This window comes from Numida meleagris, chromosome 16 (assembly GCF_002078875.1).
Source record: "Numida meleagris isolate 19003 breed g44 Domestic line chromosome 16, NumMel1.0, whole genome shotgun sequence".
NCBI lineage: Eukaryota > Metazoa > Chordata > Aves > Galliformes > Numididae > Numida > Numida meleagris.
Genome location: NC_034424.1, coordinates 3,813,726 through 3,831,466, shown reverse-complemented (window position 1 = coordinate 3,831,466; position 17,741 = coordinate 3,813,726). Strand labels below are relative to the sequence as shown.

The 17,741-nt window shown below is 45.5% G+C and overlaps 1 protein-coding gene across 1 annotated transcript in view; it reads left to right on the top strand.

Annotated features, from left to right (window-relative positions):
- Positions 1 to 17,741, top strand: part of BRINP1 (BMP/retinoic acid inducible neural specific 1) — an 87,592-nt gene that overhangs the window by 61,457 nt on the left and 8,394 nt on the right. Inside the window, exons 3-6 of the mRNA XM_021414066.1 lie at positions 2,905 to 3,095; positions 8,175 to 8,344; positions 9,612 to 9,717; positions 15,208 to 15,444. Coding sequence (XP_021269741.1) covers positions 2,905 to 3,095; positions 8,175 to 8,344; positions 9,612 to 9,717; positions 15,208 to 15,444 — 704 coding nt within the window. The remainder of the gene's footprint in view (positions 1 to 2,904; positions 3,096 to 8,174; positions 8,345 to 9,611; positions 9,718 to 15,207; positions 15,445 to 17,741) is intronic.

Below are 17,741 nucleotides of genomic sequence, written 5' to 3'. Positions count from 1 at the left end.
TGTGGATGCTGCTAAGGACTTCTCTACTATGTGAACGGGGGCTGGGATTGTCCCTTGGTAGCTGGCAGTGTTGGTGATATGGAAGTGATGAATCTCCCTTTTGCCTCCTGCTACTGCTGTCAAGAGATTATGTGGGATCTGATATTAAAAAAAGAATCAGCAACAAAAAAAGCCTTCTTTTCCCTTGAAAACATTACTTACCAAATCGTCATTTTCTTCTCCTGTCTTCTCTCATCTGTACTGCCTACTGCATTCTATTACACTGCCTAAAATGTAGCTGTTTGCCCAGTCCATCTCCACCCACTTTCCTTGGGTTCCTTGGAGGCTTTCCTTGGGTTTGGGTGTTGATATATCAGTAAGACCCTGCTTGAACAGCTGAATGCTTCAGCTGCGTTGTTTTTCGCTTTGAAATAGATGTTTTGATAGTGACAAAAGCAAAATTTATGTCTTTTTTTTTTTTTTCTGGCAACGTGAAGTATTCCCACTTCCCTTTCTAAAAGCATCCTGGCTCTGAAGGGTTTAAGTATCTCCTGACTTTACTGATAGCACTTCCAGGAAGCAGCAATCTGAGAGCAGAAGTACGTTTGATTTTACAGGATCTAAAAATTGTCTCTTTGGAGAGGATGCACAGATGGCATTTTTCCTACACTTACCGTCTTTATGGTAGGAACATGGGAATTTCTATTTAATGTAAAACTTTGCCTGTCTTTTAGCATCCAGATCTGCATCTTCCCATGCAGTGTAACTGCTCTGTCAATGGGAATTGCTCTGTCCTGAAGGGACCGTTCCTTCTTCATGAAAAGGGGGTTTCCTTCTAGAGCCAGGTTTGGGGTCATGAGTGATGAGAGCAACCTCTCCCTGCCGTGTCAGACAGAAGCTCTCTTTACTTTTAAATTTCTACTTATCATCGAAAGCAATTGTGGGACCCCCAAATATGTCCCCTACACAGAAACTAAGTATTGGGCTTTTTTATAAAGCAGAAGAAACTGCTCCATACAATAACTTCATGGACATTGCTAATGTACTTGTTTCCCACAGACAGTTTGTGAGCCAATGGTCTATGACTTCTCCACTCGTGATATTAAGATCCTGGTGTGCTCTATCCCTGCCCCCTCCCCCTCCTTTTTTTTTTTTTTCTCTTTTTTTGGTCTTTTGGCAGATATTTTTCTGGGAAAAACCTATGCTCCTGCAGATTTCAAGGTTTGACATTAATGACTTCTAGAGTGTTATCAGAGGGGTGTTCTGCTTTGGGCTATTTACTTGGCTTGTGAAAGCCTAGGAGCTAGAGGGGGCATTAGCTCCAATGGAAGGAGACATTTTGAAGTAAAAAGCCACCACTTTGCTATTTTAATGAATGCAACTGCTGTTAGGCAGCCTGGGGTGTTGTGATGGTATGCAATCAAAATAAATACATGCATAATTGCGTTAAGTAAAAGAACCTAATACACAGAAAATGGACTGGGTGTAGAGTCAACCTCTGAACAAAAAGCTCTGCTTTGTGACCCCGGCTTTGCAGCTGACTGATGGTATCTCCAGATCTGCCTGCATGTCAGGTTCTCCTCCAGCAGTGTGGGACTGCAGGTGCTGGTTGACAAACATTGATAGAAAGTGCCGTGTCAGTGCCAGGTATTGTCATTCCTATTATTTAAATGCAATTTTGTCTTAAACCCCATTTACAGGAATAATTGAATGAAAACGGACAGAGAAGTCTGTAACTTGATTATCTGGGAAGTGGGTTAAGGTAGCGCAGGTGCGTTGTAGGAAAGTGGTTATAAATAATATTCTTTCCTTTTTAAGAAGGCCTTGCTCAGTATTTTTCAAAGGGCATTATCAGGTTTCTCATCTTCCAGGTGCTCAGCTGGTGATGTATTTCAGAGGCCTGGTTTTTAGTTCACAGGTGTGCAATGTTTTCTCAAGACACTCTGTGTAGTTTCAAAATGGATACTTGCAATGAAGAGCTGCTTCTGCAAACATTTAACTTTATTTTTTTTAGCAGTTGCTATCGGTTTAAAAGAGGGGATTTGAAAATCAATTTATACTTACTTAAAAAGAAATAAAGAAAAACGAACAAAACTTCCATTTTCATCCAGTCCTTCTGCTTATATTTGAATTGATCCTTTTAGATGGTTTACCAAATGTGTTGTTTTTCAAGCTGTTCTTTTGCTGTACTTCTGGGTACTGAAAGATGTTTGAAGACAATGCATTTTCTTCAGCCGAAGACAATGCATTTACTTCAGCCTGTTTTGGAAAAGCATTATGTCTGAATACCAGGAAGGCTTGTGGGCACGAGGACAGGAGGATATAGAAATGATTGGACCAATCTGGGTCTCAAGTATATCAAACTGACCCGTTCTTTTTTATTCAGAGGTGGTGAAGAGCTGGCACTGCTGCCCAGAGTGGTGGGTGCCCTATCCCTGGAGGTGCCCGTGTCCATGGATGGGGCCCTGGGCAGCCTGAGCTGGTGGGGGGCAATCAGCTCTTGGCAGAGGTTGGAACTGGATGATTTTTAAGCTAAGCCATTCTATGATTTGGTGACAGAGACCAGAATTTGCTGCTTTATGGAGAGGTGTAAGACCCCAAAGTATGTGGGGGTGCAAGGGCCAGCCTGCTTTCTATGCAGGGAAATGCAGCTCTCTGCCAGACACCTCTGGAGATTCTGAGGCCATCTCCTCACCAGCCCAGACCCTAATCCCTGAAGCGCGTTGTTGCCTTGCAGTAATGTCTCACTTCTCTTCTCCTCCCCTCCCTTTCTGTCTAGCCCTGTAGCCCCACATTGTATCCATGCGGGGTTGTCCAGTGGGATCATCATCCCCTTCACCATCCTCCTTCCCTGCCCTCAGGGGCTCCCCTTGCCCTTCTGGACTCAGTGCCTCACTCCTCTTGTGTTCCTGTCTCGTCGTGTAGGGAGTTTGCCCGTTGGAAGGTGAGGAACACAGCCATCGAGCGGAGGGACCTGCTCCACAACCCACTGCCCCTGATGCCCGAGTTCCAGAGGAGCATCCGCCTCCTGGGCCGGAGACCCACCACGCAGCAGTTCATCGATACCATCATCAAAAAGTACGGCACCCACATCCTCATCTCTGCCACGCTGGGAGGTAGGTGGACAGCCCGGGCTCCTCTCTTGCACCGGTGTCGGTATGGAAAGGCTCTGGGCAGCACCTGTAGGCCATTGGCCATGCCACGTGGAGGCCCCCAGCCCAAGACTGTCTCATCATTAGGATTAAAAAATCCCCAGAGTACAAATAGCCTTTGCAAATGAATTCACAGAGCAATGCGTGCACGTTCAGCATCTGTGATACGTGTGCACCTGTGCCCCTCTGACAACGGCGCGTGTGCCGGTGTGCAGCAAGATAAACGTGCTTCATTTAGCAGGAGCCTGTCTGCCGCTCCTCTGCCCCTGTCCTTAATTTGGCAATAGAGTGGGTTGATTCCTATTTTTGCAGTATGAAACCAAATGCAGAGGGGAAACATGGTTTCTTGCTGGAACTGGAGGAATTGTAATGAGCTCCGGGAGAAGGAGATGGGCAGAGAGCATGTGCAGCAGGGGAAGAGGTGGCCAGGGAGGTCTGGGCTGAATGCAAAAGGGAAAGCAGCAACATGGACCCGACTGCTGGAAAATCACAGCTGACTAAAATTCAAAGTGTACAGACAAGGACTGCAGAGGGGTTTGCATGTGCAGGCAGAGTTTGTCTAGTGGTGACAGAAGACAGGGAAGTGTAGGGCCATTAACCCATGTGCGTGCGCTGCTGCTGGTGCTGCATTAACATTTTTATACTGAGAATACGAGGGGTGAGAATCAGCGTCTCCTCTTGAAAATTCATGATGATTTCTTTTTTCCTTGTATCATTTTTATCATTCTTTTCTTTACCATTTTAGGGCATGCATTTAAATTCCTTTCCTTTGAGAGCAGGTATCCATGAGGACACTGCATTGGTGAAGAGTCTTAATTTCAGTAGAGTTTGTTGCTGTTGTTCTTGACCTCCACCCTTGCCACACTGTGAAGTTTGTAGTGAACTTTGAGGAATTTTTGGCCACCTGCCTATTCCCAAAGCACTCTGCAGACGCTCAGATGAGATGTAGATGAAATTAGATGTGTGCATGTGATTCATGCACAAATGAGGTGGTAAATAAATTGGCGCAGTTCCGCTGAAAGCAAATGACCTCTCGTGCAGCGTGCATCCTTCAAAGAACCTCGGGCTGCTCTTTCTGCCCAGCCACTCAAACTGGCTGCTCCATCAGCAAGAAATGTGAGAGAGAAGGTCTCCATGCACTGAAGTGCATGAGTGGTGCCTGCATCAAGCACTAAAGAACTTGCTGTAAGGATAAACACTTCTTCATTGAGGAAATAGTTTTCAGGACCATATTTTATAGAGGCCAAACCAGCCAAGTAGGAAACTAGGAAGGTGTTGAGAGTTTTCTGTTCGGGCTCACTTTCCTTTCCATTGACATGTCTTTTTTTCCCCTCCTCCCTGTTCACATCCCTGAAAATTTGAAATAAGGAAAACCTTTGATGTTGAAATATATTTTTAATTTTGCCTGGGTGAGGTTGTGAATTATTCACAGTAGCTTGTTTCTTCTCCTGATTTTACAACACAACACTTTTAAATATGCAGAGACTTGCAACGAGAACTGGCGTTGGAGAGGCAAGCTAACTGCTCTATCAGCCCAGAGAACGGCGAGCAACAGTGGGGAAAAAAGAATTTATCTTGGCAATGGCAGCTCTGCAGAAGATGCAGATGAGGCTGAGCACACATTATGCAAGGAGGACACACTCTTAGCACAGTCTATGGGCTAAACAAGACCACTGGGACATAAAACCAGGCATGCATTGACCCTCCTAAGGCCTCCGGGAGATCTCCTCAAAAAAAAAGTTCCAGGACTCCTGCTTTGGATTACAGGGGTTTGTAACTTAGTCTGATGTCTTATTACATTGCAAATGAGTGACAAATGCAGAGGAAATTTTTCTGCTTTTCAGTGCCATGTGTTGCACAGACCCGAGGAGGCTGGGTGATGCATCAGGCCAGCCCAGGGTGAATGCAGCTAGTTTCACACCTGGCCACATAAGGAGCAGCCCCCATGCCTTTCAACTTACAGGGCATCCAGGTCCTCGTGGAGCCTAAAATCCAGCTGTACTCCAGTTTAGTTCTGACAAAGGGACTGGTGAAGGGTCATTTTGAGGGCATCCATGCTCCAGGATGGAGCGCACGGAGCTGAGAGCCAATTTGCAGGGAAAGCCCTGAAGGAAAGACAACTTTGAACATAGCATCCGCTTAATAAACGAGAAATTAAGACTTAATAATGCAGCAAAAGTCTATTAACCTCTCTTGATCTAAGGGTTGCTTGTTCACGCGCACTCTCCATGGGGATGCTGTGCTTTTCCTGGTCTGCACACATGTGCACGGAATAGGTTTCCAGCAGCGTTATCTCTGCTCAGCACCCTTCTCTCCTAAGGACTGCATTTGTCCTTCAGGAAAAGCATCAAATCTCAGAGGCTTTGCTTTCCTCTCCTTTCTTTTTTTCCCAGCGGAGGGGTTCAGACACCTCAGGGAGCAAAAGCGATGACTTTTGCAGTTAAAGCTTTCAACTCCAGCTCCTCAAAGCGTTGGGTTCTCCTGTCTGATGTCTAGGAGCTGTCCCAGTGGCTCGTTGCCTGCTCCGTGTTGTCTGGGGGGCCCAAGGCTGATGCTGACTCTGAAGCTGGTGTCACTGCCTGAGCAGTTCAAGCCAGGCTTCCTGGTTGCTCTCTGTCCAATGCATCTCCAGTCTCAGGGCTCCTCTAGCTAATATATCTCAGAGCCTGCACTGAAAAGCTCCTGAGTGTTGTGCCTCAGCTGTTAGAAGGAGGAATCAGGTTTTTCTCCCCACAGATAGCCTCTTTTTCCACTTCCTGGTGAAATCCCAGAGTTGGTTCTGCCTGAATCCCGCAGGTTCCTCAGAGAGCTGCAGCTAAGGAGCATTACTCCAGGTCTTCCATTCACAGCTGTGTGCAGTGGAGGTGAAGCCCTATTTATGTCTGCAGCGTCTCCATACAACTGAATAGCCCGGTTAGCTGAGAAATACTTCTGCCTCAAAGCACACCACTTTGCTCCCCCAAACCTCTCCCACGAGGCTGTCCTTTCAGTGGCAAACGAGCTGCCTGATGAAAATTCACAAAGCCTGACCTTCCTTCAATCCCCCTGTGAAAATCCACCGCGACAATGAGACCTGGAAATGCATTGACAGCAAGAAGGCATCTGGCACTCTGTGACCGCTGCTTCTCACACTAATCGCCGTCGTCTCATTGCCGTGTGCTTTCCTGGGTGTTTGCTGTATGCATCTGCTGTGTCTCGTTGGATACTTGGATTTTAAGTCCTCTGGGACAGGAACTGTCTTTCTGCTGTTTGTGTGGATGTGACAGAGCCTTGATCCTTGCCATGGGCCCCGTAGGTCACTCAATGCATAATGGTGTTTAAAGTGAGAAGGGAAATCAGAGCTTGTCATTTTCCAGGGAAAATATTTTCCTGGGAGTCAGTAGTGATGGTGCTGTTTCTGCTACAACTCAGTGGTCAGAGAACAGCATGTAAGAGAATGTAAGAGAAAGCTTTACATGCCAAACTTCTCCACTTAGTTCTCCTGAAGCCAATTAAAAGATTTAAACCGATTAATTATTTTGATGAAAAGTATCTTTGTTCCATCAAAAATTTCCACTTTTCATCTCAAAGCCGAAGGCTCAATCCTTGACATACCGATTGCTAGAAAAAAAACGAAATCCAATAAAAATATTTTGATTTTCAGCCAATTTTTTTTTTTTTTTTTGGTTCAGACATTTGGTTTCCAGATAAGGTCTGGAACGTGTCCAGAGAAAGGGGGAGGGATTACAGGGTTGTGTGGTTTTTGTTATTTTGTTTTTGTGCGTGTTTTTAATTTTTTTAAAAATTTTTTACATACGTAATTAAAAAATAGTTGGACAAATCAAACGATTTCAGCTAATCAACATTTTTAAGGAAAGTAAGCACTTGTAGGCTACAAAAATTGCAAAAATGCTGAAGAGCAAAATATTTCTTGGCCTAAGAAGTAGTGATGTGGGGTTTTTTTGACCAGGCCGTCACTTCCAGAGGCAATGAATTCATCAGTGGCTCATCTATCAAACCTCCATAAGAGAGCTATGTAGAAATGGCACATTCCTACCCTGAGCGTCCATTCTCTTCGTTTATTAAAATCAGAGCTTCACATGTTGAGGAGACAAGATGGTATTCTCTCTTTCTACACCTTTGATGAATTGGATTTCAATTTAGCTCACGTAGCACAAATTGAACTTTGAAGCAAATGTGACTTCTCGGCTTTGTGTCCTTTTCGTATATCTTTTCGATTCATGTTTCTGATAACATTCAGGATGCCTGGTGCTATCAGATCTAACTGCCTCACTACCAAACTCCCTGTGCTTACTGGCTCAAAGTCACCTGCTATCCCTTACCTCACACATTATATCTCCCTCTCCACTTAAATTCACTAGAAGAGACACTAGGACAGGAAGCAAAGCAGAAAGGAGATTTGGCTTAGCTTAACTTTCTCATTTGATCTTTCCTCTGTTTGCTCCCCTTCACTCCCCTCCGTCCTTACCCGTTCTCATGGCCATGGGTACAGTCAGTATTAGTTTGTCTTCTGTACCCACCTGTGTACCTATGTCCTATTTGCAATTTAAATCATCATTTATTTCTACTCAAAACCAGTGCAGAGAATTGCATAAATGGCCTCTGCTCCTGCCAGGTGTGCATCATTCTAGACGCACTTCCTACAGAGAAGAGTGTTCCTCACACTGGCCAAGTGGTCTGAATCCTTTCCAGCAGTTGTGCTGAAGCTCTGCTGACTGACAAACATCCCAGATGTCATCTACTGAACTAAATGGAGCTGATCTACAAGTGTGGTGGATCTAGCCTTACTTGTTGAATAGAGATAGAGGTCCTAGCTCCTTAATACTGATGAGGAAAGGTGGATCCATCTAATAGTGTCTTATGTGTCAAGATTTCTTCCTATAGGTGTAAAATAGGATATCAGAAATCATAGAATCGTAGAGTTGGAAGGGACCCATAAGGATCTTTGACACCAGCTCCTGGGATATCTTGTCTTCCCATGGAATAGACCCTACCTGGCAGCCTCCTGGGCCCTGCTGGCAGCTCCTTTTCTTCTCATTGCAGGAGAGGAGGCCTTGACCATGTACATGGACAAAAGTCGCCTCGACAGGAAGTCAGGAAACGCTACCCAAAGCGTGGAAGCTTTGCACCAGCTCGCTTCCTCCTACTTCGTAGACCGTGATGGCACCATGAGGAGACTCCATGAGATCCAGATCTCTACCGGAGCAATCAAGGTATTGTGCCTAGCTACATATTCCCATACCAATAATGGAGGGGTTTGGGGCAGGGCTTCTCCAGTCCAGTGTGATGTCGTTGTTGGTCACAAGTTGTTTTGTTCCCATACTAGTTTCCCTAGAATGAGTTGTTGTGTTGTGGACCTCACAGAAGAACTGAACTCCTGAGACGACTGTGTCTGTAAAGAGGTGGGAATTCAGTGTGATGGTTCTGTAGGCTAGGAGATTTCCACTATGTGTGGCAGTGACTTCTGGAAGGAAGAGAGGGAACAGATAACCCAGATCAGCAATGAAGATGGGAAGGGAAAGATCTGTGAACTGGACAACCCATGCAACCCATGAATATTTATCCCTTGTGGCTAGAAGACTGATAAACATCTCTCTGATGAACTCCCTGCAAGAAAAGGTGAAAAACTGAGTGTGGCATTACCGAGGCATCTGGAATGAAATGGACTGAGAGACAGCTTGGGGTTTGGAGCAGGAAGGAGGGAGAGCTGCTCAGAGCATACAAAATAGGGAAAATGGCTCTGCAGACAAAGGCTGCCTTCTCTGAAAGCAATCATCCTATACTGGGGAGGGATTTTATTGTTGCAGAGTTCACTCCAGGGAAGGCGAATGTGGATGGAGTTGTCATTGTTAGCCATTTCTGAAAGGTTTCAGCTCTTATTATTGTTCTGTGGTGTCTCATGGCTGAGTCTTCCCTCCTGGATGGGAAATTGGATTGAGATATTGAAACAGTGACAGCAGATAATCACCCTCTGTGAATTCAGGAAGGGCAGCTCTCCTCCATGGCTGGAAACCAACAGCAACAGCCACAGAAGCAGCATTGCAGGTCATCTGTGCCTCCTTCTATCCTTAGCACGAGGATGGTGTGCACATATGCTGTGGGAGCACTAGGTGCCATTGCAGGCTGGCAATCCATCTTGCATCTTGCTTTCTATGAGGAGAAGCCAGGGGATAGTTTCTCTACCAGCTTCTGGTGTTCTCCACTGGAGATCCTCCTCATTTCCAAGCCCAGAGTAACATTCTGTTCCATAAAGAAAGCAGGCACGAGTCACTCTGTTTTTTTCCAGCTCGCGGGTGCCTCAAGCATTAGCCATGTCTGTCCAGTGAGGAACATATTTTCTCAGTTACATAAGGTGCATTTTGGATTGCATCAGCTGGTGGCAAAGGGTCAATATACCACAAGGTCCGAACCTGCCTGGGGAAGACGTGGTGCTGGTACCAAAGGCAACGCTCCGCTCTCTCTTTTCTACATCCTCTGTAGGTAACAGAAACTCGGACTGGCCCCCTGGGCTGTAACAGCTACGACAATCTGGACTCTGTGAGTTCTGTCCTTCTGCAAAGCACTGAAAGCAAACTCCACCTGCAAGGTAGGACACAGGAGGGAGGGAGAGGGGCAATCAGGGCACAGAGTGGGGGGATGCGATGAAAGGGGGGTGGCCTCTTTTTGGGGACTTTTCCCTGTTTGCTGTCATCACCTTCTGCAGTGCAAGTTCCCTGCAGAGTTAGGGCTCAACAGGGCTGAGGTAAAGGTGGAAGAAGCTGCAGACTGGGCCCGAGTGAAGAATCTGGGTGTCCTCTCCTGTACTGAATGTTGACAGATCTCTGTGGATTACACATACACCAACATAAATAAATGTCACCTTTTCCATTAATATTGATGGGACATACTGCCCACCTCTCACTTTGTCCCTCCCAAACTGATGATTTGCAGAAGAGCTGTGCAGATCAACTTTTGGGACTCTCTAATGAACATAATCATTGAGAAAAAGCACAAAAGTTTTATTTGGAGGCTGGAAGCCATGGCTTCGGTCCCAGCTGGGGAACTAGTCCAGAACTCTACAGGCAGAGGTCATGACTGAATTAATAAATTAATAAATAAAATAAAACATGCTGGTTATCAAGAAGTCAACTTCAGTAGAAGGAGAAAATTTGATGGGCACATTATTTCCTAAGGTTATTCCCAATTTTTTGATAAACTAAGGAAATGTGGGGTTTAATTGCTCATTTGCCCAGATGTTTTTATTTCTGGAATCTTTGTACTTACACAAATTCTAATTTTTCAGATGAATGGGCTACATTACATCTTCAGCTTTAAGTGTAATTTGGCAAGTGCTATTTTAATCTCGGTTTCAAAGAAACTGGGTTTAATTTACCGAGTCATATTATTATTGTTGTTATTGTTTGCCCTTAAAAATAATAGGCAGGTTGCTTTCACTTTTCTTGAGATCCTCGAAATCACTGAATTTTGGTACTTAACCTAATTAACAATAAGTAATTTGAGGCTTTTTGTATACTGTGAGGATGATTGTTGGTAATGAAACTAAAGAACGACACATCAGCTAAGTAAGTAAAAAGGTAAATAGACTGACAGCTTGGTTTATAGGCAGACAAATGGGTAAGTAAGTAAATTAGTCAATCTCTGTTGGCTATCTGATTCTAAAAGGAAGAGAAAAAGCAAGATAGCTGGAAGGGAGAAGGACAGAGAAGAAGTGGGGAATTTTAGAAGAGAGAGGGCAGGTAAGGTGTATGAGGCAGCAGACAGAGGGATCTGGCTGTAGGACTTCATGGTCAACAAGAAGTGGGTTTCATGGAGTTTCAGGGCATAACCCAGGGGCCAGACCCAATCCAAGAGAGACAGCAACGGAAGGAAGGAAGGTAAGAGCTGTTCTTAATAGGACAAAGTGACCTTTAGAGCTACACCTGAGTGTTTTCTTTCTAATCTGAAGAGCGGCTCTTGGGATAATTACCCAGGATCCTTCCTCTGCTCTGAGAGGCCTCATTAGGAATTAGTCACAGGACTGTGGGTAATGGATCGTGACCAAGTGTCCTCCGATCTGATTAGCAGCTAAGCAAGAGCTACTGACAGAAATCCATGTCGCTACCTTCGCGTCGAGGTCGGCTCAATAAAAGAGCAGCATCTTTGTGACAGGGAGGATTTCTGTTCCTTGTTGCAGCCCAGTCCTCAGAATCATGTTTTCAAAGGCGTGCCATTTGGGTGCAGTGGCTGGGCCCAGAGCTACCTCCATACCTGCACGCAGGGCCTGGGGAGGTCATCCAGCCTGGAGGTGTAGGGAAGGACTGGGCTGCACACATGGTGCAAAGCCCAACACCTGTGGCTACATGGACCTCTGCAGCAATGAGTGGAAAAATGGGAATTTCTGCTTCCTGCCAAACGTTGCTGGCCTGAAATTGGAAAATCAGAGTGAAAAAAAACAACCAACATTCTTAAAAGTTCTGCAGAATTAAAATTCCAGAGGCGGCCTCTGGGGCAGTCTGACCATTGCTGTCTATATTGCAACGTGGCACTATTTCAACAAGGTAAAATCCTTCTGTGCTATTCTAAACATTGAAACGTTAGTCAGGAGGTGTTGCACATCGGGTAGTTTGTTACATCGAATATGGTAATAGAATATTAAAATTCTCGTCACAATTAATATTAAAGTCTTCACCAAGATGGGCAGAGCCGTAATGACAACGAAAACATTTCAGCTTTTAAGTGAAACAAAATGAGGAAGTACGAAAAACACACTTAGACCTTTCCCTGTCAAAAGTGCTTTTTTGAGTCAACATGTTCTCACAAAATGCTTCAATGAAACTGCATTTTCAACAGAGAACTCTTCTATGGAAAATGTTTCAAATAGCTCTAATTTAGAGCAGGGGAAATTTTCCTCTTTTAATGCAGGAAGCCTTTTGTATGCAGTCCAAAGCCAAACATCTCTCTCTAATAGATTTTCTAGGTGAATTAAGGACGTGTTCCCTTGTCAGATACTTCATATTCTGCCTGTAGTTTTCTAAGCTGAACCTATACCAAACCTGTGCTCCTCTTTGTTTTTAAAGAGGAACTTTACACTTCAAAATTCCCCCATCTGACCAATGATATCTTCAAAACCAAGACATTTTCCCTATCAGTAGTCACTATCTAACATGCTTTCTTCAGGAGCAGTCAGCTCCTGAGACTGCCGTGGAGGAAAGAGCCAATTCCTTGTGCACCTGGCTTGCACTGAGGTGTTCACCCCGTGATATTGGTTCATGGTCCCAGTCTTTAAGGCCAGGTCACCTCCTGCTTGGCTGCTGAGATGGGATTAATCAGTTGATGAAAATGAGGGAATAAATAGGAACTTATTTGCATGTTTGCAGGAGTCAAAGACAATACTTATGGGCATGAAACAGCACCACGGGATGTTTTGTTAGGGATGGGGCTGGCAGAGGTTTCTTCTACAAGGAAACTTTTGGCTGGAAGATCTCTGAATGACTTGTAATTCCTGCAGTGCATTTGCTTGAGTTCTGTGTTTGGAGTAGGTACATGCATGTTTCAATGGGTAGTTGGATTTGGGCGTTACATGTGTTCCAGGCCTAAGCACATATTTGAATATGTGCTTCTTGTTAAGTTCTACAATTAACTGCACAGATTTCAGCAGAACTCCTTACCTGATTGAAGTTAATTATTTATACAAGTATTTTGTTGAATTGGTGCTAAGTGTACAGGGGGTCTGACTGTCACTCAAATGAAGGGTCATTTACACTGCCATGAGAATATGAAATTTTTTCTTATAAGAGAAGGTTATCTTGGAAACATTTTTCAGAAACTATGAATTTCACAGACAAAAACCAAGTATCTGCAGTGTGGGATGTGACCATGGGCTTTTTTTTTTTTGCAGATTACATGGTATTCATGTTTCCTCATGTGCTGGGACACTCTGCATGTGTCTTTTCTGATGGAAAGTGGTTTCCCAGCATCTTTAGTGGCTTGTTTTCACACCTTTCCACTCCAGAAAAAGACTGCAAAGCCAGTGCCATTTGTAGCTGGAACCAGACAGCATGTTGGTTTTTTTTTGAGTTAAAATTCAAACAGAATACACAGTGTGCTGAAGAGCCTGTGGGCTTTTGGGCTTCATATTCAAAGGTTGAGGCCAGGGCAGGTTGCTCCTCCATGAAGCAAAGAGTGGAAAGATTTATTCACGGGACTTGGACCATGCATAAATAGGGTCAGTGCACAGCAAGGAGCCCGGCCCCATCTTCGGTGAGCGTGAGAGCTCAGCAGCCTTCGGGCTCTCCAACCTTCTTCTGTAAGTCTCAGTTCTCCAACAGCTCAGTGCTTTCTTTCCATTCCTCAGTGTTGGAGCCTGGAAGGAAGAACCATCCCTAATGTCAGTGTGAAGGTTTGAAAAGCGATCATCCTTCTGTGGTGGCAGCTTCAGATAAATCCCTAAAAGAGCCTGAACATCAGCTCTTCCTGCAGTCAAGAGGAGGGAAGCTATGTTTTTAATTCAGATATATCTCAGGAAAGAGCAAAGAAACCTCAAAATGCTGCTGTTGCCCTGACCCTCCTCAGACTAGCTCTGTGATGTTTGTAGGGATGCTGTAATCTGCTCAGCCCTGTGCGTGCTCTCTCCCTAAGGCCCAGCCTGAAGCCCTGCCTTGTGTCACAAGCTGAGCTCTGCCCCATGCTCATCCCGCCTGGCAGCTGCCACCGCTCTGTGCCCAGCTGCAAATTGGGTCAGACAGGGCTGCCACCGGGCATGGTGAGCAGCGGGGGGGAGGAAGGGATGTCCCCGTGGTTCCCCTTGCCCCCTGATGCCCACAAGCCTGGGTGACCTTGCCAAGGCTGGAACCAGAGGGGCAGTGGGCTCTGGGATGCTCGGGGGCCTGAGGTGAACATGACCCCGGCACAGAGGTGGGCCTGAACTCCTGGACGGCAGCGTGGCCCTTGCCCTTTCTGCACGCTCTCACCCTCTGAATTATTGCCTTATTTTCATTCCACTCCAATGAGCTGTCAGCAACGGATACGGTAATTCAGCGCCACAGAAACACAAACAGATGGGTAATTGACCCGCGCGCCTTCGTTGCGCTGGAGTTCAGCGCTGCTGTTCGAGCCATAAACTCCTCTCTGCCACTCCGTCATCCCTGGGCCATTTACAAAGGATGAGCCCACGGGCCTCGTTGCTGCATCGCACACCCTGAGTGATGCTGACAGCCCCGGCACAGGGAAACAGCTGTGAGTCCCCAAAAGCCCCAGGGCCATCTGCAGGGAGCCCAGAGATGGCGGCTGGAGGAGGAGAGGCTGCAAATGCGTGTATGTTGTGCACAGGGCACGCAGGGAAACTGCCATCACGTCCTCGGGTACCCGAGCAGGCATCCGCCCACACGTGTGCCTGCACAGATGGATGGATGCACAAACACTCGCTGCGGAGAAAGAGAGCTGGGGATTGATCTCTCAGCTAATGTAAACCTTCCGAGCACCGCTGAAATCCCTGGCACTAAATCCATTTGCACTTTTATAGGATTTGGCAAGTAGCCCTCCTAGCAGGGAGTGAGCTGGAAAGACTCAGGTACCCGGCTCCTGTATTTATGCTGTGGGAGCTGGGCACTTAACTCTGCAAGGCTCTTTTAGCAATCCCTCCCCATATTATTTTCCATTCTTCTGTTTTCCTTTCTCTTCTTTTTTTTCTTTTTTTCAATGCATAGTTTTTGTTTCTGTGGTACCAAACCTATTTAGTCTCTCCCAGAACAGCGTGGTGCTCATCACTTCTGAGCTAGTGCTTGGCTGCAAAGCATAAAAACCAATACATGGGGTACGAGAGGCTTTGCTCTCAGCTGCTTCACACTGTAGTGGGACCCAGGACTGGGAGGAAGAGGGGAACTGGGCATCTGATCTCAGCTCATATACACCCAAGGTGTATATTTTCTAACTATCTTCCTTACTCGTGACAGCGCTGAGAGAAATCTCCCAACAGCTTTTAATTCCTCGGTATCACTTCCCCAAGCTGTTAATGAAACAGGTTTTGAAAGCAGAGCAGATACCTGAAATAACCTTTTCCTTCCCCCCCCCCCCTCCTACATTTGTGCCTCATTTCCAGGTCTCCAGATCATCTTCCCCCAGTACCTACAAGAGAAGTTTGTCCAGTCTGCCTTGAGCTACATCATGTGCAATGGGGAGGGCGAGTACATCTGCCGGAACAGCCAGTGCGGCTGCCAGTGCGCGGAGGAGTTCCCGCAGTGCAACTGCCCCATCACCGACATCCAGATCATGGAGTACACGCTCGCCAACATGGCCAAGACCTGGACAGAAGCCTATAAAGATCTGGAGAATTCAGGTAACCAAGCAGAACATGTTTTCCAATTGATTTCTTTCAAACAGAATATGTCTCTACTAGTTGAGAATCATTTTCTTCCCCAGTATAGCGTTACGGTTTGGATAAAAAATAGATGATATCGAGCCCCAAAGTATGATCTTGATTGTGAGGGATTGTTGTTTTTTCTCTATACACATACATATAAGACCACACACACTGCACATAATGATATGTGTAAGGAGATATTTTCCATGGAAGATTTTTTTTCTTAAAATTAAAAATCTGATTTTTCAATCCAAACCAGCTCAGAATCTCTCTTTAATAGCCCTACAGAGAAACTTCCACAATATGAATGATGCAGAAATTGCTTTTCAGATTTGCATGAATGATTTATTCTGCTTTGGTGAAAGGCAATTCACGGGGAGAGCACAGGCCAGATGACACCTCATTTGAGACAGAGAGAAGGGAAAATGACTTCTCTCTCCTACAGCACCAGTGTCTGTTGGTGTGAACATTTCTCTTCTTTCCTCCGCTCTCTCTGAATGTGACACTGCTGTCAGTGTCAGTGGAGTTTGTTCCACGTTGATGCTGAGGGGGTTGGAACTGGATGATCTTTAAGGTCCCTTCCAACCCAAGCCATTCTTTGATTCTATGATGCTGCCAAAACCCATAGTCAAGCATGCGACATTTCTCATGCAACAGACTCCCAGGGCTTTGAGACAAAACAGCCTTGTGCTTGGGAGAGCAGTCAGAGCAGCAGCCAATGACCCAAGGTTGATTGATTGCCACCTGGATGACAGCTGCAGGGCACATACTGTGGGGAGTCACAGGCTGGGCCAGTTCCAGAAGCAGCCCACTAGCTGAAGAGCTCAGTGGTTTTCTGGACATTTCTACAGATTTATGGACAGAGCAGGAACAACAGAGTAAAGCAGAGACTGAGCTCTGCTAGCTCAGTGCTGTACAAAACCCGTGTTACTTGTGGCTACCTCTGGTATGGGAATTCCACGCAAGCTTCTCATGAGCCATACGTTGGCCACCACTCATCAAACCCCTTTCCAGGGGACCTAACCCAGACACGCTGACGGTGAGAGCCCAATGGAGGGCAAAGAATTACAGGCCCCCAGTGATTGTTTTACTATTGCACCGGGCACTCGTTGCAATTGATCTAAGCAAAGACTGCAATAGTTAATTATATTCAGGCTCCCTTGCCTTGAGATTTCGACAGGGGAGGGTGTTTTTCATTTGCCATGTTAAAGTGACACATTGCAGTGCAATTCTCTGCTGCACTGTGGCCATATTCCACCCAGTACTGGAGGCTTTTCTGGGCTAGATGGAGTGATTATCTTTATGTTTAAAGCTGCTGCATCTCGTTCATCATTTTGTTGCATCATGCGTGAACTTATCCTTTGAGATGAAAGTTGCTGTCACAAAAGACTATAGCATTAGTGTTTTGCTTCTTTGTTTTAATAAAAATTCCCAATAACTGGAGGATTTTCTTTATAATGAACAACAGGAGAAAAATCTCTAATGACATCTGAAGGCTTTTTCAATAAAGAGAGGTGAAAGGCACATGAGTGCTCTGAAAGCAAATAGCATTCGTGCAGGAAGATGCTGATAGCCTAAGAGATCTATATTCTATTTCTGATCTGTGTTGGATTCCTACATCAATTCAAATAATAATAATAATAATCATGCAGGGAGAAATAAAGGGATGGTGTGATTTGGGAGAGCACCTCCTCCAGAGATGGGACCCCGGACCTGCACCGCCTGCAATGATGAGTCATGCCCAGCAGTGGGGTGACTCAGCAGAAAGGGCCGTGGGGCATTCTGGGAGATGTAGTCCCAACCATCAGCAATATCCTCTGTGACGGTAAATACAGCAACAGCAACAAAACGGAATCAACCTGATGAGTGAATTGGGATTCTCTGGGTTAAGAATGAACTATTCCCAGAAAAGTGCAAGGCTTAGCACAACCTTGGCTGGGGGGCCCCTGGAGACGGCTAGAATATAAATAAATAATGAAGAAATACTTTTTGGAAAGTCTTCTCTTTTTCTTTTTTTTTTCCCCCCTTTCTAAAAAGCAACACCGTTCAGCTGTTAGTTTGCCAGATTTCTTTGCTCATTTGTTTTTCCTCCAGCGTTGCACTGCAGTATCGAAATGTGCACACTGCACCGAAATTTCTCCCTTACCCGTCTCTATGAAAAATGTAGCACATTCATCATCGGAGGGAAAAAAGCTTGGTCTTTTGCACAAACAGGCTTTTGAGGAAATTGATTTATAAGGGGCGGGAAGCAAATGCAAGGCTTTTACTGCTGA